The sequence below is a fragment of the Hirsutella rhossiliensis genome, assembly GCF_020360975.1.
Source record: "Hirsutella rhossiliensis strain HR02 chromosome Unknown scaffold00002, whole genome shotgun sequence".
Classification (NCBI taxonomy): Eukaryota; Fungi; Ascomycota; class Sordariomycetes; order Hypocreales; family Ophiocordycipitaceae; genus Hirsutella; species Hirsutella rhossiliensis.
This window is the reverse complement of record NW_025408668.1, coordinates 5,796,052-5,821,617: the sequence shown is the minus strand read 5'-3', so window position 1 is coordinate 5,821,617 and position 25,566 is coordinate 5,796,052. Positions and strand designations below refer to the sequence as shown.

At 46.8% G+C, this 25,566-nt stretch overlaps 5 protein-coding genes and 1 non-coding gene across 6 annotated transcripts; all 6 read right to left on the bottom strand.

Annotated features, from left to right (window-relative positions):
* Positions 1-38: 38 nt before the first annotated feature.
* On the bottom strand, positions 39-1,180 carry HRG_02261 (short chain dehydrogenase domain-containing protein; the record flags this gene model as incomplete). The annotated part of the gene is made up of 2 exons (XM_044860732.1): positions 39-647; positions 713-1,180. The coding sequence occupies 2 exons, from the start codon at positions 1,178-1,180 to the stop codon at positions 39-41; spliced, it is 1,077 nt and encodes a 358-aa protein (XP_044724365.1).
* Positions 1,181-1,945: 765 nt separating this feature from the next.
* Positions 1,946-2,923, bottom strand: HRG_02260 (neugrin domain-containing protein; the record flags this gene model as incomplete). The annotated part of the gene is made up of 1 exon (XM_044860731.1): positions 1,946-2,923. The coding sequence occupies one exon, from the start codon at positions 2,921-2,923 to the stop codon at positions 1,946-1,948; it is 978 nt and encodes a 325-aa protein (XP_044724364.1).
* A 745-nt stretch (positions 2,924-3,668) lies between these two features.
* HRG_02259 (calcipressin domain-containing protein) lies at positions 3,669-4,427 on the bottom strand (the record flags this gene model as incomplete). Its single annotated transcript, XM_044860730.1, has 1 exon — positions 3,669-4,427. The coding sequence occupies one exon, from the start codon at positions 4,425-4,427 to the stop codon at positions 3,669-3,671; it is 759 nt and encodes a 252-aa protein (XP_044724363.1).
* Positions 4,428-6,057: 1,630 nt separating this feature from the next.
* On the bottom strand, positions 6,058-6,147 carry HRG_12056. Its single transcript has one exon. It is a non-coding gene; the product is annotated as a tRNA-Ser (tRNA).
* An 833-nt stretch (positions 6,148-6,980) lies between these two features.
* HRG_02258 (c2H2 type zinc-finger (2 copies) domain-containing protein) lies at positions 6,981-7,927 on the bottom strand (the record flags this gene model as incomplete). The annotated part of the gene is made up of 3 exons (XM_044860729.1): positions 6,981-7,154; positions 7,210-7,738; positions 7,797-7,927. 3 exons carry the CDS (start codon positions 7,925-7,927, stop codon positions 6,981-6,983), a joined length of 834 nt encoding a protein of 277 aa, XP_044724362.1.
* Positions 7,928-10,771: 2,844 nt separating this feature from the next.
* On the bottom strand, positions 10,772-13,020 carry HRG_02257 (uncharacterized protein; the record flags this gene model as incomplete). The annotated part of the gene is made up of 4 exons (XM_044860728.1): positions 10,772-10,841; positions 10,937-12,466; positions 12,529-12,914; positions 12,964-13,020. The coding sequence occupies 4 exons, from the start codon at positions 13,018-13,020 to the stop codon at positions 10,772-10,774; spliced, it is 2,043 nt and encodes a 680-aa protein (XP_044724361.1).
* Between the last annotated feature and the right edge of the window lie 12,546 nt (positions 13,021-25,566).

Genomic DNA, 25,566 nt, shown 5'->3' with positions numbered 1-25,566 from the left:
CATTTCGCACATTGTTGGGCGCCGGCTCCCGCTCCCGTCTATGTCGACTTGTCCTTTGCCTGCTCGGCGATGCCCTGGCGGCCGACAAAGGTAGACATGCCGCGGTCGATGCCCGAGACGTTGCGGGCGAGGAGCTGCAGGCCGACGGGCAAGACGTTGTACCAGTCGACCCAGCGGGCGTAGAGGGGCATGGCGGCTGTGATGCCGTGGCCGCCGTCAATGGCAGCGATGATGTCCTTTGCCACATCGACGGGCTCGACGACGGGGGCGAAGAAGCTGTTTGGGGTCTCGACGCCGTAGAAGAGCGGGGTGCTGAGCTGACCGGGGGTGACGAGGACGGTGCGGATGGCCGGGTGGGAGCGGCGCAGCTCGGCCGACAGGGAGCGGTGCAGGGCGGTGAGGCCGGCCTTGGCGGCGGCGTAGTCGGTCAGCTGGGCGGCGCCGAGGTGGCCGATGACGGAGGAGACGTTGACGATGGTGCCGCCGCGGTCGGAGCGGATGAGGGCGGGGAGGAAGGCCTTGAGGCAGTAAAAGGGGCCGAGGAGGTTGGTGGCGATGCTGGTGTCGATTTCGTCGAGGCTGAGGTCGAGCAGCGACTTGCCCACGACGATGGCGGCGTTGTTGATGAGCACCGTGGGCGTCCCGAGCTGGCGAGCAGTCAGCAGAGGAAATTGAATGACACGAGGGAGGGGAAAATTTCAAGGAAGCCCACGTCTCTCTCAATGTCGGCGGCGGCCTTTGCAACCTGCGCCTTGTCGCTGACATCGCACTTGTAAAAACTCACGCCCCTGGCCTCGCCATTCTCCATGTCACGCACATCAAGCACGGCGACGGTGGCGCCGCGCATGCCATAGACCTCAGCCAGGAGCATGCCAAGGCCGCTGGCGCCGCCGGTGATGACGATGACCTCTTCGTCCAGGTCGACGCGACGCGGGGCGCCGTGGGCGATGCGCTGGTTGGCGGCGGCGGCGACCCAGCAGAGGGAGACGAGCGAGGCCCAGGCGGCGGCGGCCAGCATCGGCGGCGCCTCCCACTTGACGGTGCGGGCGCGCAGGCACAGCGGAATCAGCCAGCAGACAAAGGGGTGCAGCAGCGTGACGTTGAGGACGCGCAGGAGCAGGTCGGCCGAGAGGGGGGCGAACCATGAGTCGCGCTGCGGCGGGCGCGGGTAGCGGGACATGGCGGGGGATGCGTGCGTGACGGGGATGGTGTTGAAGGCGAGGGCGGCGAGTACGATGAGGGCGGCGAGTATGACGAGGGCGGCGGGTATGACGATGGCTTGCGACGAGGAGAGAGAGGGTGCGTTTCGGACAACGGCAGAATGTCCGGCGTCTGTCTCCGCTCGGCCCGGGAAGCAGGAAAATACAGTAGGAACCAGCCGCAGCAGCACGAGGAAGCGAATTGGATGTTACAAAATATAAGGATGAAGACGAAGCGGAAGGGGAAGAAGACGGGGAAAGACGCTCTGTCGTCGCAAACCCGAGGGACGTACTCTCCGACGACCCCTCGGTTGACGGAGCTCGAGCCAGAAACTGAAACATTTGGAAACTCTCGAGCTTCTTGCTTGCTAGCTTTGGTTGCATGCTATTGTACATTTCGAGTGTACCTCTCAAGTACGCGCTGGCTACTCGTGTGGCCAGACAGTACCAGCGAAGTACCTCCTCCTGCCTGGCGCATAATGCTGTGGAGCCAGCGGCCTCTCGGTGCCTCTCGGTGAAGATCAGCTTCCCTCTCTTGAACCACTTTCGACAGCAGCGCACGATGCGCCTTGTTTCCAGAGCTGAAGGCTGGGAGCTTCGTTCGCATCGGGCGATGGTACAGCTTCCTCTCGCCGGGCGTAGACAAGGAGCTTGCCATCGGATCCGCCCTCCGCGCCCCTTTCCGTCAAGAAAGAGCAAGACGTCGTCTCCCGCTTGCTTCTCGTGCCGCACGCCCGTCTGCCCCGTCACTCCGTCTCCCCCTTGCGCTTCGCAAACTTCAGCCACGGCCGCGCCGCCTTGTACTTTTCAATCTCCCTCTCCTCAATCTCCCTTTCCCGCAGCGCCGCTCTCTGGCTGCGCTCGTGGTGCGTCGGGTCCCGGGCGATGCCCTCCATGCGCCACCTCTTGGGCGGCTTGATGCCCAGCGCCGCCTTTTGCTCCCACACCTGCATGCCTCGTCGGAACCACCGCTCTTGCCGGTCCTGCTCCTGCTCCGTCGTCGGCTGCCACTTGCTCCGCAGGATCCGCCGGATCGCCTCGGCCGACATGGCGAACTTGTCGGCCAGCGCCTCCGTCGTGTACACGTCTGGGAACTGCGCGTTGAGGGCGCGAATCCCCGCCAGCGCGTCGGGCGACAGCTTCTTGCGCGGCCTCCACCCTTCAGGGAACTTTTTCTTCAGCGCGAGCTTCTGCGCCTTCCAGCTTTCAAGCTTGGGTATGAGCGGCACCGAGAAGAGTCCGTCGTTCTCCTTGGCGCTGCCGGGTACCGACGTCTTTATCCTCCGTCCCTGCTCCGGCCTGTTTTGCCGGCTCGGCGCCGCTTGCGGATCCGCATCTGGGCTCCTCGCTTTCACCTCGCCGGTGTCTTTTTTTCGCGCCCCTTTTGCCCTCGGTGACGTCTCCGAATCCCCGGTCCGGGGTGGCTGCGGCGACGAAGCAATCGCTCTGGATTCGGGTTCTTGAGATGAAGCAGTCGGGTGCTGTTGCGGCGTTTCAACTACCGCAGCATGAGCCGCGGCCGCAGCGTCTTGTCTTGAAGTTGCCGAAGCGTGAAAGCCATGCTGCTGCCGCGCCGCGCTCAAGAGCCGGCCATGGATCGTCGATGGCGGTATTGTCGGTGCCAGACGGACGGCCCCTCGAGTGGTTGTCGACTCGAGCCGATGGACTTGGGCCAGGCTTTGGACAAAGATCCTCCATGGCAGGGCGCGACAGGCACAGCTCATGGCTTGGCGATTGAAAGTGGACTCAATCACTAGATGACGGAATGGCACTGAGTTTGAGCAAAGGTCGAGCTGAGTCGGAAAACCTCGTCGCCTTTTTTTCCCGCGAGGCTGTCTTGGTACAAGTTGGACCAGGGGTCTTTAAGTGGGGCACCAGCGGCGCAGCGGAGAAACGCTCTGCCGACGCCACCGCCGAGGGTTCACGGTGACCGCGAAGTACCCGCAAAGTACCGAAAGCGGAAGTGGAAACGCGACGAGGTCTTGACTCTCGGCAACAAAGGCGGCCGCCAGATTTCACATGTGCAGTACCGTGATTAGTCTCCGCCACTGCCATGAAGACTCCGCCCGCTTGTTCCGCCCAACGACCCACCCCCCATTGATTATTGAAACGTCACTTGGATCTTGCGAACCAGCAGGCAAAGCCTCTCGAGCCAAGCAAAATTATTTCATGACTCGTCGCTGAACCTATCATACAGCTCGATGGACGTTATGCTATAGCCACGCCTGCCTCGATCCACCATCGAACATCCGCCTCCACCTGTGCGCGTCAGCTCCAGAGGATGAACGCCACGCATCCGCCAAAGAAGCCTACCCTGAAGCAGATTGGTCCTATCCTTTCTCTGATTCCGGTTCCGTTGTAATGATATTACCGTAACGCCATCCCAGCCGGCCAAAAACGTACGCGCCAATGCTTCTCCCTTCCAGCACTCAAGCAAAAACAAGCTGCCAACGTACACGAGCCGAACCGTTATGAGTCATGCATCAGCTCGACGGGAGGTCGAGCCGTATGAGCCATAATGGAGCGCGAGGTTTCCAAGGGGCTCATCTCGGCAGGCTCGTCGGTCATGTCGTGCACCACGACGGCCGGCAGGTCTGGACTAGAGCCGTAGTCGGCCGGGCGGTAGATGAGGGTCGAGCTGCGGCTCCGGGGGCGACCCCCAAACGTAGAGCCGTCGCTGGGGCTCATGGGAGACTCGGGAGCCGGGTTGCGGTGGTGGAGTTTTGCCAGGGCGTCTGCGAGATCCTCTGCGTGGACCATCTTGTTGGGGGCGTCCTCGAGACGCATCTCCCAGCCGTGGGGCGGGCTCGGCGGTGGCGAAATGAAGAAGAGCTTCCCGGCGTCAGGGAGGGCCAGGTGCTCGTCTCTGGCCTGGACCGGCGTCTGCTGGCCGTAGTAAATCTTGAGGCGCTCGCCCAGGACGGCCTCGCCATCCCAGATCCGGCGGACGGCAATGGCAGCGTCAATGTCGAAGAAGGAGATGACGATGCGGCGGAACGACTTGAGCGGCGCAAAGGCGTGCATGGGCGCCGTCTTGGAGATGAGGTCGCGGATGGTCTGCAAGTTTTCCGGCCGGAAGATGTCGACATTGTTGAGGTTTGTAAAGAGCAGAGTGTTGGACGGCGGCGTTGGTTGTGTCAGGGGCGGCAGGGTGGAGAGATCCAGCGTAAGGTTGGCCTTGCGAGAGGCCGACGACGAGGACCGCGAGGAACGAGGTGACAGGTCCATAGCGAGTGCAGCTTGGAGAGCAGAGCGCGTAGAATGATCTGGGGCAAGAGGCAGATATGTGTGCAGTTGAAGGGCTGCTGATACTGCGACGGATGGGGCGACAGATGCTGTCTCGGAGGGTGGGGCTTCGGAGTGTATCGCAATGATTTGCCGGGGATGCTGCTGGCTGTCTGCCGGAAGAGAGATGAATGCTCAGCACAACGAAGCTGAAACCCCAGTCCAAGAAGGGGGGAGAGGGCTGTATTTGATTGGGGCGGAGAGGAGGACGAAGGAAGAGAAGGATTGCGCAAGGAGAGTGAGGAGGTTGAGGAAGAGGAAGGCGGCAGGCGCAGCCATCTGTGGCTAGCCGTTAGCGCGCAGCCAGCTACCAGCCCGAGGCTGTACCTCCAAGGTACTAGGCAGGGCGCGGAAGGTCGGACGTATTCGTAAGGCGATGCGACATTGCCAGCGGGTACCTCGGCCAATTGTACCTGTACCGCAAAAATGGGTGGGGGGGTGACTTGGTCCACCCGGAGTTTGCCCACGGCGCGAGGGGCGAGCGGTCGGTCTGCGCCTCCGGAAGTGGCAGCTGACGAAGAGATAGGGGCTGGATGGCTTGGCAAACACTCAACCATTTGGTGCGTCATGGGCCAAATCAAATCACACATGTCGAGGGCCGGGTCCATGCCCTCCCAGGCGTCCCAATGTCCCAAACCCCCCAACCTTACTGAGGAAAGAGTGGTGCCCGGTAGGTATACGGATAAGCGCCGACCTGTTGGCGGCCGCAAGACATGCAGGGGATTGCTCAGCATAGAGGGCTGTGCATTTACAATCCACTCGGATCACAAAGGCGCTGCATTACACTACTGTACTGGAGATAAAAGATAATGCTTGCTATAGCTGAGACAAAGCACGTAGAGAAACTGATATCTGTTTGAGGTCCAGTCGTAGAATATGTACCCATAGTACTTAATATCGAAATTGCTGCCAATTGGCTAGCGTACCAATACTTAGGCTGCTTAATGAAAGATTGCTCGATGGGAAAAGAGTACTTGAAGTAGTAAACCTGCGAAGAGGATATCTATGTACTGTACATACTTTCTACTGCTTATACCATGATATCACGGTGGAAAATGTAGCAGCGCCTTCGTGATCCTGGTGGGTTGCCGCATGCCTCGACTGCTCATTTCCACTTGTCACTGCCCCAGGCAGGCTGACGTAGGGGGGCAGCCTCTGCTTCGCCTGCCGCGCGAGTCCACTATCATCACCCGGCCAAGCGGGGTAAATAAAAGGCGACACATGCTGAATGAGTGCTTATGCACTGCAAAGAAGGGCACGCAAAGCTCTAGTTAAGAGTAACTTTTTAAAAAAAAGTCTGCAGTACTAATAGTATTAATCAATCTACAGTAATTCTCTTAAAAGACGCATGGCTCGGTTTTTTTTTTGCCCCGCTTAGTGCCACAGCTCAAGAATGACGGCGTGGCTCCTATTTCATGAATCTGAGCTCAGGCAGAGACAAGCTGCGTGACAAGCAATGGTGGCAGTGCTGAAAGTTGCTAGGCAGAGTAAAAAGCGAGCCCGATGTGTGCCGCAAGAAAAAGAGAATCATTCAGAGTGTAAAAAGAATGATTTCAGGAGAGAAACAATCTCTCGACAACGACAGGATTCGAACCTGTGCAACCGAAGTTACTACCTTTCGCCGATTCGAGGGTAGCGCATTAGACCACTCTGCCACGTTGCCCGATCTTAGGCTGAATCGATGAAAAGCAACTAGATATTTGTATATATATTTCTTTTGACATATTAAAGCAGCAAAGATGATCTTTACGGGCATACTCCTTGAGAAACAAAGTATCGAAAGGTCTTATTACCCACCGCATAATCAGGTCATAAACACGCTAGGACTATAAAGTCGGTAACCTTACACGCTACGTTAATTGCTAGGACTAGAAAGTACCCTATGCCCTGGATCGCTCTACTTATTCGATACATAGTATACCATCAAGAGGGAATTATGCCGCTGTTAAGCTGCAAACGTTGAAAGAAAGTCGTTATCAGTACCTACCTAGTATGGCGGACTTTGTACACAGGGAGAATGAAACCGGCGCACAGGACGATTGATAAAGGGGTTCATCCCTGCCTACCCAGACAGCAATCATCAATGATACGTATTACTATTGCAAATCAACCAGGAGGCAATGGGCGATCGTTTCTCGATTTTCGCTGCCCAATTTACGTCGATGAAAGCGGGTGCGATAAGAGCATTGACATGAAGAACAAAGATGGACCAAGAAAGGTGTGGCACAGGTTCGAAGAAAGCAATTGTAGCCGAAGTTTCCAAGTCCTCCTTACGCCTAGTTACTACCAACATTGAACCAACACCACGGCCAGCACCTGGAGTTGGCGCGGGCTAACCGTCAATATAAAAGCTAGCTCGACCCTAAAATTTACGACCTATCCGACTATCACCGCTATCCAGTCTAAAATGCTTGAACAAAATTGTGTTGTTCGCTCGTTCTAGCCTCCCTCGCTTCCGCTCCTCCTCCTTGTGCTGTGCTCTATCACCCGCTATTCTCAGCTTGGACAGCTGCGCGGCAAGTATGGCCTCACTGCTGCGCACGATTTCGCCGCTTCCGTTCCCTCCCCGCCGTCGGGCGACCTCGAGACCAGGAGTCGAGGAGGTCTTTGAGCGTAAGGCGAACGAGTCTTGATCTCGGTCTGGTGTTGCTCGGCGAGCGGCTCGAGGTTCTTGGGTATCGAGATTCCTCCGATGTGAGACGAGCTTTCCTGACGGCAAGCGCACCGGTATGCTGCCGTCACGTTGCGTCTGCTGAAACGCGACATTTTCAGATTGTGGCATCTCGTAGAATTCCTCGGTGTCCGGGGATACGCCGAACCGGCAATGCCCCTTGGCCACCATGTGATGCTGGGCGCCCTCGACTGTGCTCCGCCGCGTGCCGCAGCATATGCATTCTCGATAGCCGTGGATGACAAAGTGTAGGTACGCCACGACCGTCTCGAGGTCGACGGCCAGGCAATCTTGGAATGACACGCTGAAGCCGTGCGCCACGGCCATGTGTGTCAGATTGTCGTCCAGTATGCCAGACTCTTGCGCGCAGAAGAGGCATTTGCCAGGAACAAAGTCCGGTGCTGATGGTTCGTCTTCGGTGTCGCTGTCGACGTCTTGGTCTTGGTCGGCGCCAATATCAATATCGGGTTCACCTCTCTTTCGAGCGCATGACAGTGCTGCGCTTTTTGTTTGATCGGCGTCTGCTGAGGGAGGATATGTGACACTTCCGGGCTCCGCTACCTTCAACTGAAGCTTGTAGACACTGCGATCAAAACATCAGCTTGAAATGGCTTTTGGCCAAGGAACAGAAGATGACTGACTGCCCATCGCTTTTGACATGGGCTCGCCACGCTTGCAGGCCACTTAATTCCACGTTGCAGAGTCTGCAGAAGGAAGGGGCTTGCGCAATTGCCAGGGGCGGTTGGTCCACGACAACACCCGTGTCCGTCATGCTGGCTGTGTGTCCTGGTATGGGCGTGGTGTTGTGAGTTCGAGGCTTGTCAGATTGGATGTCGTCGTCGGCGAGATGATTGTATTAGTGTTCAAGTCAACAAATCTATCATGGGCAAGTACGACGGATAATTATACGGATATAAATACGTCGAGTCGCAGAGGGCCTGCCGGCATGATATTCTACACCAACTAGCCACAGAGAGGCGGCCGCTAAATCCAGTCCGGTCCCCGGGTTCCCACTATGAGTCGAAGAGTGAGCAGCGACCCCGCCCTTGCACCCCCCTCCTTGTACCCCCTTGAGCCCCCTCCGTGGAAGTTGACTCACCGAGGAGGTGCGTCGACGGAGATCCGAAACTTCCGTAGATCTTCCTCTCCCCAGACAAATGAGGGCCTGTTCTGACGCACCCCCACCCATAACAGCCTGGTCCCTGTCAGACATAGCAAATACCAGTTAACCACCAGCAAAACTGGGGCACCCCCGATGGAGGTATTATTGGTATAGGTTATAAGCCTTCGTCCTGCTGACAGTCCCCCTTGCCCCCATGGGACCTGATGTCTAGTGCAAGGGGTCTAATTCGTATCACCCGGGTAGATCTGACGGGCAGCTCCCGAACAATGACGGCACCATCAAAGCAGTGACTCACCCAAGTATCTTCCTGTAACTCGTGTGCAAACGCGCCATCCTAATCCGGCGCTGACGAGATTGTACCCCGAAACGAAGCATTGTGCCTCGTGGCCGTGCCTCCCGATCCGCGCACCAAATCCGCGACTAGTTCTCCATTTACTGCCTCCCAGAAGCGCTAGACCATTTACATATTCAGTGTGGTCTGATTCATACTGGTGAGCTGCCATGGCGGCCTCTCGTTGAATCATGGAAATATTTGGGCGACGAGAAATGGCACTTACGGCGGAGCCTGTTGCCTCTGTAATTTGATCGTAGCTATAGTGAAGCAAGCTTGTAACTCTCTGAACACACTTCGCACTGTTGACTAGGGTCAGTCTTTTGAACTCCGATTCGTGTACTTCACGCTACCCAGACTCGACCTAAACAAGCGGCTTCAATTAGACTCCAGACTGCGTAAATACCAGTCGCGCAAAAGTGACTTCTAGTGTTCCCAAAAACTAGCATTGAGTGCAAACAGGATTGTACTCTAGTACAGGATTACAGTACCGCAACCTTGACCCTTTTCGCTGCTGCTTGTCCTACCCCAAGGTTAGGCATCGGCCAGCAGGATAACCAATCAAAGCCCGTCGATGGTGCCATGACGGCACATTCTGGGCGTCCGTCGTTGGCCTCTTGGGAGGCGAGAGGATGAGAGACGTTCCAGTCTCAGCTGATTCGTGCGTAGGTAGAGTGACGTGGCCGGCCACTTGGTTCTGAGCCGCCACTCAATCGCCTATCTTCGACTCCTTTGGGCGATTTCGCTCTGCAGTGAAGCTTTCTCCGAGCTCTCGCCAACGATTCCAATCCCAAACCACCACAGGAACTGGCTCCAATATGGACCCTTCCAGCTCGAACTCGATGGCAGGATTCGACTCCGAGCAATCTTCGGGGTCCTTGGAAATACGCCCACTGAAGTGCTGACTGTTCACTTCTGGGGACGAACTCGTTTGTTTCTGTTCCTGTCCCTGCTCACTTGGGCAAGGTCTCCGGTACAGCTGAATTTTGCCGCCGCTGGGATTCTGATGATGAGCGGTTTCATGGCCGCCATCCTCCCTGGCAACCTTCTTTCTGGGGCTGCACGTTACTTGAATGTTAGACGATTCGCCGGCTGCCGCCGCCTTGGAGTGATGAGTTGGGGTCATTGAGAAGGCTGCCTCGGAGCATGCACTCCAAGATAAGCCGCGTTCGAGAACTGCTTTTCCCGCCTTCCTCGACATAGCTTGTGTGGAAATATTCAAGGTTGCTGAATTCACTTGACCGCTCCCAGCGCTTGCCGTGGACTCATACCCGGAGTCGGCGCCACGGCTTTCCGGCGACTGCACCGTCGACTCAAGAGATCGTATGACCCTCTCAGTGTCGCATATCAGCGTTTGGTCGTTGCTGCTGGCCTTCAAACCTGGAACAAGGGCCTTGAGCATCGACTCCTTGGCTCGAAGCTCATCGGCATCTTCCAAGCCGCTCAGCGATGCCATGATGGCGGACAGCCGAGTGAGAAGCTTTTCCAGCTCAGTAGAGATATTTGGCAAGGCTTGGCTTGGCGAGGAGAGGACTGGCAAAGCGTTTCGTGGTGAAGAAATGACTGGAACCCACGGATTACCTCGCTGGTCGAGGGCTTTCGATACGTCAACATTGGATTGGGACACGGGTCCGTCTGCTTCACCCCCAAGGTCCGTCTTCCTTTCGGTCGGCGGAGGCGAGCTCCCATCCAGCAGAGGCCGGTTGTGCCTTTCTTCGATTGAAGAGCACCTCTCCGGGTTCGTTAGGAAGACTCTTGCCTCCATGGCATCCATCTCCCAGGACCCCAAGAACGAGTCATGCAGATTACCATTGGACTCTGAGGAATCGCTTTCGTCCAAGTCAGTGGTGATTCGCAAGGGTGTCTGAAGCTGCCAACCACGGTTCTGGCTGCTTTGACGGCGGGGTTCCATCACCTCCTGCTCAGAAACGCCGGTGTCCGCGAGTTCTGCTCTGAAAGGAAAGCGTTCGGCGACAGGGCAGTCGCGAGCTGTCTCGGTATAGAGAGGCCGTTCGCGTGTGTTGAAAACATTGGGAATCGTTGCTCGCTCTCCGTGTCCAACTGCGATGTGGGCCACTGCAGGGACATGACGACCGCGGTGCGCATTGGCTCGCATCACTGGGTATATGGAGCTGGTGGCGGAATGCTCGTTTTCTTTGTTGCTATCGCGGGTGTGTATGTAAGGACAGCACGTCTCGCTTCTCCAGCTGAACCGTCGGGATAGTCCTGAATCTGGTATTGGAGTCGCGACACGCTCCATACGCAGGAGCTTAAATGCTCCGTTCGGTGTGGACCACTCAACCTCGTAACGACAAGGTGACGCTGACCTGTATGGCTTCTTTGTCAACAGATTCTTGGGCTTTTTCATCTGGAAGCCCATGTCGCCTTTGAACCACCGCAGCCTTGTCGGGGATAAGGCCGAGTGTGAAGAATCGGAAAGGGGCGACTCTGATTTGGACGAGTTGACCAACGTATCCTCGGAGTCGGCAGGCCGGCGACGCTTCGCGAGAAAGAAACGACTGAGACGTCGCCGCAGGGGTGATTCTTGAGGTGTTGAGGCCGGCGAGAATTCATCGTCGGCGTCATTTGGGGGCTGAGAATCAACGGCCACGACTTCCTTGGCAGTGTCGATCTGGTATTTCTCGTCCTGGGAAAGCTTCTGTCGCAAGGTGAAACAGTTTGCGTCATAATTGGCGGTCAATCGCCTGGAAAGCCCCTGTCTCTGGTCGTCGCGGTCTTCACTGGTTCCTCCATCGAGCTCAGCGATGCCAGCGTGGGCGTAGCCTGTGCGAAGGACGACGCCGTCGTCTCCAAAGATGCTCTGCAGCAATCCGGTACGGAACCGGATGAAGATGACTTCGCTTGCGGGATGGACGTATGCGAAGTCTGCCGGTAGCTTCAGTCGGAAGACTTCAGCTCGGATGCAGTCGCCCGTGACATCGAAGATGGTCGCGTACAACCCCAGAGTCTCCCAGTATTCGTTCCATTCCACATCGCCGCTTTTGCAAAGCCTCTTCTTTCCCAGCAAAGCCTGCTTGCAGGTGGCCAATGCATCGTCAAAGGAGTACTCGGACAGGTATCCAAGCGCCAGGGCGTGCAGCAAGTTGTACACGGCCAAATCATGACGGGCCTTTGGCCCGGCAAGTTTTATCACCAGAGGTGCTGCCAGCCGCCATTTTCCCTGGCAAAGGTAGCAGAGGGCCAGCTCAATTTGCATTTGGCGATACTCGTGGCTGGCTTCACCCGGCTCAATGTCGCGCGTCATGGCCTCTTGAAGAAACCTGATGGCCTTGTCGTAGTTCCTATCCTTGAAGCTTGCCTTGGCAAGCTCTCTCAGACCGTCCAAGAAGGCACGCTCCAACTCGGCGTCGTCATCCTCCTCCTCCTCATCGATATTGGACGTTCGGACGGGCATCTCAGGGGCATTGTTGGATGCAGTGGTAGCCGCGCGATACATGTTTGACATTGGTGTTGACGGCGGCGGCTGTCTCGCCACAGGCTCAGGCGACCTAACGCTCTGGCGACGTAGGAATTCCTCGACCCGTTCACGGCGGGAGACGGAAAAGTCTCCAAAGAGGCTCATTTCGGCACCGGGATACGACTGCCATGGCGCCTCGCTGCTGTCACTGCGCACCGTGCCAGCAGTCGAGCTCGCAGCATTGTGGAAGTGCTTTGCTGCTTCAGCGAGTCGTCGCAGATTGCGTCCGAAGCGAGCGTCGGATGACCCGTTATCGGAATTATAGAAGCCTCCAACGGGCCTGGAGGATGTATGGAGTGCCTCGTTGATGGATGCCTCGAGTCTGTCGAGCTCGCGGAGGATCAGATCTTGAGATGCATTGTTCTTCACGGACAGGGAGCTTGGATGTGATGACATCAGTGGCAACCCCTTGGAGTTGAGGGTCTTGGGGTTGAAGCTTACACGTTGATGGCATGAAGCATGGTCTGCAGGGCAGAGTTGGACTGATGAATCCGGTCCCGGTACATGACCAAATCGTCGCCATAGATGTTGAGGTCGACGGCAGCGCGAACCTTGCGGGCAAACCTCTTGGGCTGATTGGAATTCTTGATCTTGCACACCAAGAGGGCCAGTTCGTTGAGTGTAGTCTGGCAATTCGCCAGGGCGAGCTCGCTCTGACGCCACAGGGCGTCATCGACAAGCCCGAGGTCAAACTTCTGGCATCCCCTGAGAGTGGCGTCAATGGCTTCGAGGAAGCCGGTGAGGTCGGACAGTTCTTTGCAAAGAACCGTGAGGCGCGAGTCTACCGTCCGCAAAGAGCGCACAACGCTGCGCAGTGTCGTGGCGACCTGTTGTGACGTTAAATCTCGGCTCGTGACGCGTGATAAGTCGACATACAGTGCCGGCCGCCTGGATCAGCGCGACGGCAGACGCCGTGATGGAGAGCGGATCCATGGTAGCAGTGTTCGTGATTGGACTCGAGGGAGTCTTGAACCAGGAGTAGAGTAATATGCATCCAGGATATGTATATCAAGCTCAGCAGCCTCAGGCCCTGGACTGCGGAACGCGGGGTGCGAGAAACACGGCTCAGGAAGAGGTGTCTACGCATAAATGAAGTGGTGTGTGAGCCATCCTCTGTTGCCTCGAGGGCAGATGCCTTGACTGGCTGTTGATTGGCGCAACGGGCTGAATCTCGAAATATGCCTCGCTGTCGGCGGCAAAAGGGCAGTGCCTTTCAAGCCACACCGGGAACTGGACAAGGGCCGTGCCGCGTCACAACATGACGACACCTTGGGGTCTGTAAGAGGGATTCCTTTTCGTGATTATGTCGTGTAAGGCATTGGCCGAGGCAATGCTGTCGGTGTCGAAGCAGAGAAATGCCCGGGAAACTTGGCCCTCCCTATTCTCAGTCTGGGAATATGTAAGTTACCGAGCGTTTAAGCCAGTGAGGATAAACTCCATCCTGTCCACGTTCAAGGCCATGTATGTAGCCTACGCCATATACCTTGCCCCTGTCGCCCTTGACCTCAGCTGCCGCGCCACCATCTGCACAGTAGCCAGCCTAGCCCACTACCACCGCCCCCTATGCATGTCCTCACTCGTATTGTTCATGTGATAAAACACCGCTCGACCCGGCAAAAGGTGGGACGTACCGTAGATGTACCAGCGGCACTGATTATAGAGGATATCTATACCTATACGATTGCTTGTCTTTTAATTCTATTGAATATTTGCCACCAAGGTCGAGATAGGAGTTATGCGAGACGCGACGACGAGTAAAATCTAGAAGACTTGACTGAAAGTATCAGTCGATAGGCAGTTTCGTTAAAGGTTGCTTAAGTCCCCCCCAGAAGGGGGACGGGAAGATCTGGCCTAACTACATACATACACACTCGATTTGACGTCACCCAGTTCGAAGCATCTAGCCTACTGCAGTGGCTTGGGCAATTGCCAAGGACAATTTGTTCAGCTCTGGAGCCCCCAACGGTAGCTGCAAAGACCGTAGTGTGGCGCTGACGCCCGCGCCTCCTCGGTCCGGCCCACTTGCAGCAGCGCGTGAGAGCATGCATTCTTCTTTAGCATGCGTTGTGTATTAATTGAGAGTCGATTCTGAGGGTGGCACATTGCCATTGCTTGCTCCTTGAAGCCGTAGGAAGGCATCATTTGATTCGTTGAATTTCACGGCGAGAAACTCTTATTTTCTCACTATTTTCCCAATTAACTCGGGTGACGAATCCATAAGACCTGTTGCTTAGTGTACTCCGTAGCTAGAGGTGGCGTTTGCACCAAACCAGCCAAGGGCAGCTGCCTTCTCGATCGGGCCGGAGGGGATTCAGGGGAAGTTAGGCGGAGCTCGGCTGTGCCATGGGCCCTACCCCTACCTCCCTCTCGACTCCCTTGGCAGAAAAGCAGGTCGACAAGCACCTTCACATCATCCAAACATGCAAGAAACTTCGAGATGCAAGACATGCCCTAGCACACGATAGACTTCTTTCGACGGCTAGGATCTTTTTTTATACTATTACTCGCATGCAGCCTCTAAGGCCATAGCGAGGCTAGTAGGGGCCTAGGCCCCTATTAGCAGTCCTAGCTAGCTATAGAGCCTAGGGGCTTATAACTAATTAGGGAAAGGGTAGCTATAAAGGCAATAATAAAGGAAAGGTTAGTTTGGTTCCTCCCGCGCGGTGATTTTCCCCCCTAAGGGCCCTAGGGCCCCTAGGTTACTCCTTTTCGAGCTACTTAGCTATCCCTATCTCTATTTTAGCTAAGAAGGTTAGAAGGGCTTCCCTTCCTTCCTTAGAGCTATAGAGAATAGGTAGGCTAAGGGCCCCCTTCCGTCTCTTAGAGGTCTAGTAAAGGACCTCTCTTTCCCTCTTATAGTTTAAGCACCTTAGGATAAGGTGCCTAGCTATATACCTTCCTTAGCTATAGCGGTAGTCGTCTCGGTCTACCTTATTAGTCCTTTTTAAGAAGGAAAATAGGAAGCTAGCCTTAAAGAGGAGCTAGTAAAAGGCTAAGAGGGTCGGCCTAGGCCTCCCTATAAGGTCCCTTTCTAGGCTAAGGGCCTCGCGGGGGGTCTTTCGAATAGATATATAGTACTTACTTAGGCCCTTAGCCCTAAGGCCTTTAGCCGCCTTAGTAGCCTAGAGTCCCTTTTAATAGTCCTTAGTAGCTTACTAGACCTTTCTTTATAAGTAGCTAATAGAGACTAAGGGGGCCCCTTAGATAGGGGCCCTTAAGCCTCTTTTAGCTAGCTAGTTAGCTAGCTTATTACTAAAGATCCTTAGGTAGCTAGGGTACTATAAGAATATACCCTTATATTCCTATTTTACTATTATAAAGAAATAATAAGTATAGGGAAGCTCTATAGAATAAGCTAGTAAAAAGAGGCCCTATAATATAGTCTAAGGGAATAACCCTTAAAGATAAAGACCTCTATAAGATATCTATACCTTCCTTTAGAAAAAGCGGGTTAAGATAAGCCTATCCTAATAAAATAAAAGATATATAAAATACATAAGTTAATTACGAGCAGAACGGATACCCTATTGCCTATTTTAGCCTAGCGGTTCCGAAGATATCCGCGATACGAGAATAGGTAGGGCATAGAACATTCTAGTTAAATCTACTACTTATACTAGAACCTATAGTCTTACGTTAACCATCACGTTACAATCAGACCACCTACTAAGTTAGGAAGACATGCTATAGATAGAGCTTTTTAAGCACTATAGAATGTATTAGAAAGCTAACTAATTAGTCTACTAGTAGGCGAGCAATGGTCTATAAAAGACGAAGGATTTCCCTAGGAGTAGTAGATATAATAAGTAAGTTTATAAGTATCTTTTATAATGCTATTCTTTTAATATATTATTTAGCCCCTTATATGCTCGTTATAAATTCCGGACGAAATCCTACCCTATACCCCTTCGACCGATATTTCCGCTTACGTTATCGATTACCCGATCCTACGCTTATTGCTTATATCTTTTAATAGGTTATAAGCCCGGCTTCTCTATAAGTCGGGTAATAACTTTAAAATTCTAATACTAACTATACGACCTCGAATTCTCTAAAATAGGCTCTAGGGATAAGTTCGAATTTGCTAAACTTAAGGGTAGTTCTAACTATACCTTCTAGGCTATTCGAATATAGGCTTTTCTAGTTAGGGAGAAGCTTTCTACTACTATATAGCAAGAAAATTACTCGAAGATAAAAGAAGCACTTGCTTTAATTTTTCTTTGTATTAAAGATAGTTCTTTAACCTAAATAAAGCATATAAAAATACTAAAGAGGCGTAGGATAGGTTAAAAAACCTATATAACCTTATTTCCTTTACTTCGAATTACCTACTTATAAAGGAGCTTTTTAATACTTCGGTAGGGGATTTCGAATCCTTAGAAGGCTACCTAAATAAGGTAAAAGAGGTATTCGAGGAGCTAAAAGCACGGAATATTATAATTCCGGAAGTAGTTATTATAGCTTGGATTTTAAATAGCCTTTCGGCCTCGTTTTCTAGCTATATAACTAATATAACGTAAGCTCTTTAAAATAACTTAGAGGCTTTTAATCTAGAGTCTCTCTTTAATAGACTTATAGACGAATTTAAGAGGACTAAGTCTCTAGAAAATCCCCCTAAGTAGGCTTTCTTTACTAAGAAGCCCTAGAAAAAGATAAAAATTATATTATAATGCACTTACTATAAGAAGAAAGGGTATTTAGTTAAAGATTTCTACTATCTTTACTTAGAAAAGGCCCTTAAAAGCTTTTCTAAAAATTTAAAAAAATTAAAATAATAGAATACCTTCTAAGAGGCCTAGGAAACCTTCTATAGAAGGAAATCCTATTAAATTAGACTCTTACGTCGATAAGAAGACGAAAAAACCCTCTTCTCTATATATATCGGAAGCAGAAAAAATAGAAATCGATAATTAAACGGACAAAGAACCGGAAATCGATTTTTCTATTCCTCCTCTTACCCCTAGAGGTTATAAAAGCTCCGAAGAAGAAGTAGAGGTATATATCTCTTTAAATATCCTTAAAAAAGCCGTATTTAATAATAGGTAAATAGGACCTTTAAATTCCTCTTAAATTAAAGGCCTTATATATAAGGTAAAAGAGAAGGAAATCCCTTATAAAACCTTAGAGAATAAAAATTTCTATAATTTTATATACGATACTAGTGCTACTAGGTATATAGTATCGGAAAAGAAATTCCTTATTAATTTTCGAACTATCTCTACTAAGGTTAATTAGGGAAAGTTATCTTATATAGTTATTAAAAGCTACGGAGATCTTCTTTTTAGATTTCCGAATAATAGAAGGCTATTTATCTTAAGAAACTGCTTCTTTATACCTAAATTAGGGGTAAATATTATAAGCTAATCGTATTTTAAAAATACTTATGCCTTTATTAATAGCAAAGAAATTTTCCTATTAGATAACTAGGCTAATATTATATCTAAAGGAAAATAGTAAGATAACCTTTATATCTTCTCTTTAGAAATTCCTTTCTTAAAAAAGAAGACATTCCTATATAATATTAATAATATAAGGAATAATATAAAGGACCTTAACTTTTATTTATAGTATTTAAGGCTAAGATATATAAGTCCTAAAGCTTTACTAGAAACCTTTAAAAGATATAATAAAGATATAACTATCCTTAAGAAGGATATTATAAAAATAAAAGAATACGAGGCTTATATTAAAGTAAAAGCAACTAATAAAAGGAATAAATCCCTATCTAATAAGGTATATAATTACCTTAATAGAGTTACTATTAGTATTTAGGGCCTTATAAGGACCCCTACTTATGATAAATATACCTTCTTTATATCCTTTTTATATATAGGGATAAGATATTTAGAAATATCTTTAATAAAATCTAAGGTAGAAGCCCTAGATAAATTCTTAGAATATAAAGCCTTAGTTAAAAATAACCGGGATAATATTACTATAAAGGAAGTCTTTTTAGATAACGTAAAAGAATTCCTATATAAAATAAAACCCTACTACTTAAGAAAGGGAATTAAATATTCTACTAGCCCTCCTAGGACTCCTAAATTAAACGGAGTAATAAAGAGGATTAATAGGACTATTTTAAATAAAGTCCGAGCTATTTTATTTACGGTAAAACTACCTAAATATCTATAGGGAGAAGCTATTCTAATAGCAGCCTATTTATATAATAGGACCCCTTACTTACGAATAAGCTTCTAAACTCTTATAGAGAAGAAGGAAAATAAATCTCTAGCCTTAAAAGACTTAGAGAAAATTAAGACCTTTAAAAGTACTATTTATTATAAAAATAAAGACCCCTTAGATAAGCTAGAAATAAGAGCTTATAAGGGTATTATTATAGGCTATACTAAAAATGCTTATAAAGTATATAACTTTTCGAAAAGAAAGGTAATAATTTCTAGGGATATTATTATCCTAGAAAATAAATTTATAGAAAGTTAAAAAGAAGAAGACCTTAAGGACTTTAACTTTAATACCTTACCTTCTATAAATAAGGTCCCGGATAATTATTTATAAAGGGAACCTATATATAAAGAAGGTAATAACTCTTCTTTAAAAGAAGAGAAAAATAACCTTCTTATAGAGAAGGAAGATAACCCTCTTATAGAGAAGGAAGAGAACCCTTTTATAAAAAAAAGAAATAATCCTCTTTTAGAAAAGGGATTTAATAAGGATCTAAAAATCCGTATTAATATACCTAAGAAGCTAAACGGATTTTATAAAGACTATATTATATACCCCGAAATAAATACTATATTAAATAGTAAAAGTAAAAAGATTATTCTATCTTTACTAGAAAATAAGGATCTTATAGAGCCTAAAATATTTAAGTAGGCTATAAATAGCTTAGAAGCTATAGAATAGAAAAGAGCTATATTTCTAGAAATAGAATAGCTTTTAAACTAAAATACCTAGGAATTAAAGCCTCTTCCTAGTAATATGGAGGCCCTAAGCGGCCGTTAGGTCTATAAAATAAAGTAGGATAATAATAATAATATTATTAAATATAAAGCCCGCTATATAGTATAAGGATTTAATTAGGTTTATAGCCTAGATTATTTAGAAACCTTTTCTACGATAGTAAGACCCGAATCTATTAGAATGCTACTCTTAATAGCTATTTCTAATAATTATACTCTACTATAATATAATATAAAACATACCTTTATATATACCGAAATAAATATAGATATTTATATAAAAATTCCTATAGGCTACGAAGAGCTAATACTTAAAGACTAGTTTAATAAAAACTAGTATAAGTATAATATTAGCTATTTATAGTTTCTAGAGCTATATAAAAAGAAAAGGCTAGTAGTAAAATTAAAGAAAGTATTATATAGCCTTAAATAAAGCCTAAAGCTCTAGTATAACTATCTTAGCTCTATATTAGCTAAGATAGGATTTTCGGCCCTTTTTATAGATAAAGGGGTATTTATAAATATATAATATAAAATTACGATAGTAATCTATATAGATAACCTCTTAATAATAGGGCTTAATAAAGGTATAATAAATAGTCTACTTAAAAAAGTAGTAGATTATATAAAGGTTTAGCCTCTAAGCGAACTAAAAAACTTCTTAGGAATATATATAATTATAAACTAAAGTAGAAAAGAGATATTTATATCCTAGGAAAAATATACTTATAATAAAATATAAGAATATAATAAAGAAGACTTAGGGACTTTTAATACGCTTACTATAGTAAGAGTAAAGCTTAAAAAGGCTATTATAATGCCTTTATAAAAAGAAATCCTTATTTACTAAAGGGAAATAAGGGCTTTATTATTTCTAGCTATAATAAGTAAGCTAGACATTTTATATACTATTATTTCCTATACTAGATTTACTTTTAAACTAGATAATATATATTTTAAAGCGTTAAATACTATCTAGAAATATTTAAATAAATACCCTAACTTAGGGATAATTTATTACTATAATATCCCTTATACTTATAATTTTATAAAAGGTTATTCCGACGCTAGCTATTATAAAGTAAGTAGAGGTATATATATAAGTACTATCTATAAAATAATATTAATAAGCTATATAAAGCTCTCTTATACGCGGCTAGCCTATATATATATATATAGGATCTAGCCTTTTATATATAACTATATAGCTTAGGCTATAGCCTAAGCTTATAACCTATAATAGTTAAAGACTCTTATATAATACCTTTTCTTAAGTATAGCGTAGCGTTACTTAATTAATAGCTTCTATACTATTAGGCCTATACTACTAGCTCTACCCTACCCTTTCCTATTAATTATACTAGCCTTACTAGCCTTATTATCCCTACGCTTATTAGCTTAGGTAGCTAGAACTAAGCTTTATATTTATTAGCCGGCTAGCCGTTTAAATAAGGGCGCAACCTATTATATACGCCCCTAGGTAGCCGGCGGCCGGCCTAGACCTATATAAGCCTTAGGTTACCCGTTCTCTCGGCCTTAAGTAGCTTCCTCTACCTAAGGGTATATAAAGCGGTATCCCCCTTTTCTTTTTTCCTTTCCTTCTCCTCCTTTTTTAACTATAGTAGTAGTAGTAATAGGTAAGTTCCGCTTTACTTAAGGTATTAGTTTATTCTTAGCTATATAGGCCGCTTTATTAATATATACTTATAGTAATAGCTATAATAGTAATAATAACCTTAATAATAATAACTTTAACTAATAAGTTCTCCGCCCTATAGAGTAAGAGTCTATAATCTATAATATTAACTTCCGTAATAAATATATTTACCTCCTTCTCCCCCGCTTCCTCCTTCTCGGAGCGTATAGAGTCGTTCGTTAACGCTATACTAAGCACGGCCGATAATAGCTCCGCCGCTACCGCTGCTCCTACCCGCGCCCCCGCGACCGCGCTTACCGCCGCCGCCTCTACTTTTACTACGCTAGCCGCCCTTATATCGCCCTTCTAGGTAATAACGCTATCCCCGCCGCCGGCTATAACGCCTAGCCCTTTTACCCCTACCTCCGCCTCTACTACCCCTATAAGTCCGCTACTTAGTAAGCGTAGTAGCTATTTTCCGCTAACTTCTTAAAGTATAAACGCTAAGTATAGGCTAGAGCCGCCTATATAGCCCCCTATATATAGTACGCGTCGTAGGAGCTCCCTTACGCTAACTAAGTTAGGCGCCGCTATAGCGGTAGTTATTACTAGTACGCGCGTACCGGCCGCGCTTATAAGGCGGCGCCTCCTATCCTACTCGCTATAGCGTTAGCTTAAAAGGCCGGCGCGTATAGGTAGGCACGGGGGGCTACTAAGAAGCGCCTTACCGCCGCCGCCGCCGCTTACTATAATCTCCGCGCCCTTAAGCGCTAAGGCCTTATCCTTAAGTAAGTTCCTCTCTTTTAGCTCTTTTACTTCTACTACTAACTCTCTTAGTACTAGGGATACTACCTCTATCGCCCTATCGGCGGTCCCCTTAGCTATGCCCGCCGCTGCCCCTGCCGCTACTACTAGCTAGGCCCCTCTTACCCCCGGAGCTCCTAGAGCCGCTGCTACCGCTGACTAGCTCGCGGGCCTAAAGGGCCGCTTAAGCGCCTTAGAGAGCGCCGCCGCCGCTAATAAGGTAAAAGAGAACGACGAGGATAAGGATAAGGATAATAATAAGGATAAGGAGTAGGTCTAAGTAGTCTAAGGGCTTTGCCTTAAAATAAACGCTATTTTTATCTCTACTTATATTATTATACTTATATTATTATAACTACCTACTTTACTTTACCTACTTTATAGTCCTAGCTTAAACTACTATTAATAGTTTACTAGTCTATTATTTTTATTTACTATTTTAAATAAGGTTTTAAACTTATTAAGGGCTATAGTTCCCGTAAACTTATATATAAGTTCTTATATAAGGTCGAGATACCCGCGCTACTTAATAAGGACCTTCTAGCGTTTCCCCTTATTAACCTTTTTCTAGCGCGCGGCCTATATCTCTTTAACCTTAAACTTATCCTCTCCTTTTACTTTAATTATAAGCGGTTAAGCGTCTGCTACTTCTTATTTAGGTAGTAGGTTAAAGGAGGCTCGATAAAGGAGGTCTACGTTAATCTTATTATAGACCCCTATTAAGAGACTATCGAGCTCTATAACCTATAGGCTAATAGCCCTTTTATAACGACCGGTGTTATTCTTAAGGGATAAACCTATTAAGGGGTTTATATTAATAGATATAATAGGGCGTGGTCTAAGTAATAATAAGTATATTACGTTAGTAATAAGTCGGAGGTTATAGACTATAGACTATAACTAGGTAATTAGAATTAGAGATAAAATCGTAATAAAGATCTATATTAAAAGCTAGAGAGCTATCTATCTAAAGGAGTAAAAGTAGGTAGCTATATATACCTATAGAGACTATCCTTAGATTACGGTTCTAGCCGTAATCCCCTTCGTAGCTTACTATAGCTTACTTATAAGCTATGCTCCTAAGTAGTAATCTATCTATATAAGGCTTACTTAGCTTACGTACGCTCTAGGTAAGCTAAGCCTAAGTAACTTCTCGTCCTAACTATTATTCCGAGCCGCCTTATTATATAAACGTGGCCGGCTCTCCTATAGTCCGCTAACTATAGTTATAACACAATATCTCCCCTCCTTTTAGTCTTATCCGTAAGACCTACTACTACCTTAGCCGCCGTATATAAATATACCCTTATCGCGCGTATATATATTCCCGGTTTCGTCTTTTCTATCCCTTAGGATATACTACTAATAGTATGTCTAGTCGCGTGCCGAAGGATCGTTCTCGTAAGACCCTTAAGCGCATTCGTTTAGCTAAGTCTATTAATCGTCTTAATTTCGACGTTATACTATATTCTTTTTATTCGTCGCGCGGCTTCCGCTATAAAATACTAGAGAAATCTTCTAAGTATACCGAATATATATAGCGGGGTCGTTCCTATAATATATCGGGCGTAGCGATTAGCTCCCGTAGGTAACTTCGTTATCCTACTTATTATTTAAAGCTAACGTGTTTCTTAGTATCCTAAATAAATCTAGAGTCCGATCGATTAGATAGAGAGGAAGAAATTACTAAGGAGCGAATATTAAAAGCTTAAGCTAACCTAAACAAAGCCTTAGCTCGTTTAGCGCGGCTTCGCCGTTAAAAGCGCTAGCTAAAGATAAAGGGTACTAAGATAGTCCGTCGGGGCCTTTATTCCTTAGATAACCTTAACGAGGCTAAGCGCTAAGAATCTAAAGCGGTAGTCGATGTTTAGTCTATAGGTAGATTTAATATAATTAATTAGAATGCTATTAGTTCATTAGGCGATTTTATAATACCTAGGGGGGATTTTACTAGTAGAACTATCGAAGTAAAGAACCATAGTAGGTTAAGTACTTAAATAGTTCCTAGGTATTTTCTTCTAGTCTATATCCTTTCTATTTAATAAGGCATTCTTATTTATAAGGAACGGTGTTCCTACTATAAATAAAGCAGCTATAATATACTCTCCCGATTATATAAGCTAATAAGTAGTATATTAATTATAGACAAAATCTTATCCTATAGAGCAGGAATCGCTCGTTATTTTACATGTCATTATATATTAAACGGGTTGCCGGTTATCGTATAATCGGGAATCGAAGGAATAGAGCTAGCTTAGAATGCTAGCTAAGACCTCTTAAGAATACCGGCACGACTAACCTCCTTTAAACACGAATATTAGTAGAACTAAGACACTTCTAGATTTACTCGAGGTATCACGGAATTCCCTAGTCTTAGGGCTATACGGTAGCCTAAATCTAGTCCCGAAAGGTTCTTCCGTTTAGCTATAATTGTCTATATAAGACAGTATGTCCGCTAGTAGATAGAGATAGAATTATTAACTTTAATACCTCTTCTATACACTAATATACTACTAATAAATTCCGTTAAAAATCCTACCTTATACTCCTTCTTCCCCTCTATTACGTAGTCTTACGTGATTCCTTGATTTCCTAAAATTCCGCTTTTGCTTATATACCTTAAGAGGTTATAAGCCCGGCTTGCTCCTTTTAAGCCGGGAAATCAACTACTTATACCTTTGAAATTCCTTGTCGAAATACCCGATTAAAATTCCTTTCGAAAATCCCCCTAACGACTTTTTCTACCTTCCTACGCTCTTAAACTCCCGCCTAGACTTCTCGATCCCTACGAACGAAATAATACCGAATTTATATAAAATAGGTAGATAGAAAGAATATAAATTCTCTAGACTTAAGGGAAATTTAAATTATACTCTTTAGACTACGAGGATAAGAGCTATCCTTACTAAGGAAAAGCTTATCGCTACCTTAGAGCAAGAAAATTATATAAAGACTATAGAAGCTTTATCCTAGATTTTCCTTAAGTCGAAGATAGCCCTTTAATATAAATTAAGCATTTAATAAATGCTAAAGCTGCTTAGGATAAGCTTATAAAGCTATATAATCCGTCAATTTCTCGTCGAATTATTTACTTATAAAGCAGCTCTTTAATCTTAGTCCCTCGGGCTCTAATTTAGAAATACCTTTATAAGGTAAAAGAAATCTACGAGGATTTAAAATCCCGTAATATAGAAATTCTAGAAGTTATCCTTATAGCATAGATTCTTAATTGCCTTAATAAGGAATTTAGAAGCTATATTATAAATATTATATAGAGCCTTAGGCATAATTCTACGGCGTTTACCCTCGAATCCCTAACAGCTAGTCTTTTAGACGAAGCTAGAAGAATAGAGGATATAGATAAATCTTCGGAGAAAGCCTTCCTAATACGAAGGAAGCCTTAGAAATCCCATAGAAATTCTACAGATACTCCTTATTATAAGGAATGCAAAAAACCAGGGCATTTTATAGCAAATTGCTATAAATTATACCCGAATAAGGCTCCCGCTTATTAGGTATTAAATAAAGGAAAAAGGGACGATAGGACTCGAATTTCTAAGAAGAGAAAATCTTCTTCTTCTTCTTCCTCTAGGAAGAAATCCCCTTCTAGTAGCATTTCTACTACTAATAAAAGAAGGAAGGCTCGAATTACCGAGCTAGAGTCCGATTTAGAAGATAGTAATAAGGTCTTAAATATAGCTTCATAAGAAAATATAGACCTAGATATCGACCTTATAGACCTTTTTAAGGCTCCGACCCCTATGTAAACGTCTAAGGATTTAGAGGTAATTTTAACCTCTATAAATACCCCTATAGTAGAAGCTAATAAAGACTCTCTTTTAGGACCTCTAGAAGCCTCGATTCCTAGAATAAAGGAATTAGTCTTAAAGGCAAGAGAAGGAGGATTTCCTAGTTATAAGAATAAAAGGATCTTTGATTTTATATATAATACCGGAGCTACTAGGTATATAGTATCTAATAAGAATTTCCTTATTAACTATAAAGAAATTAAGTCTAAAGTTTGCTAGGGAAAAGCTTCCTTTATATTAGTAAAAGGAAAGGGGGACTTAGTATTTAAGTTCCTATATAGTAGAAAAGGTATATCCTTCGAGACTG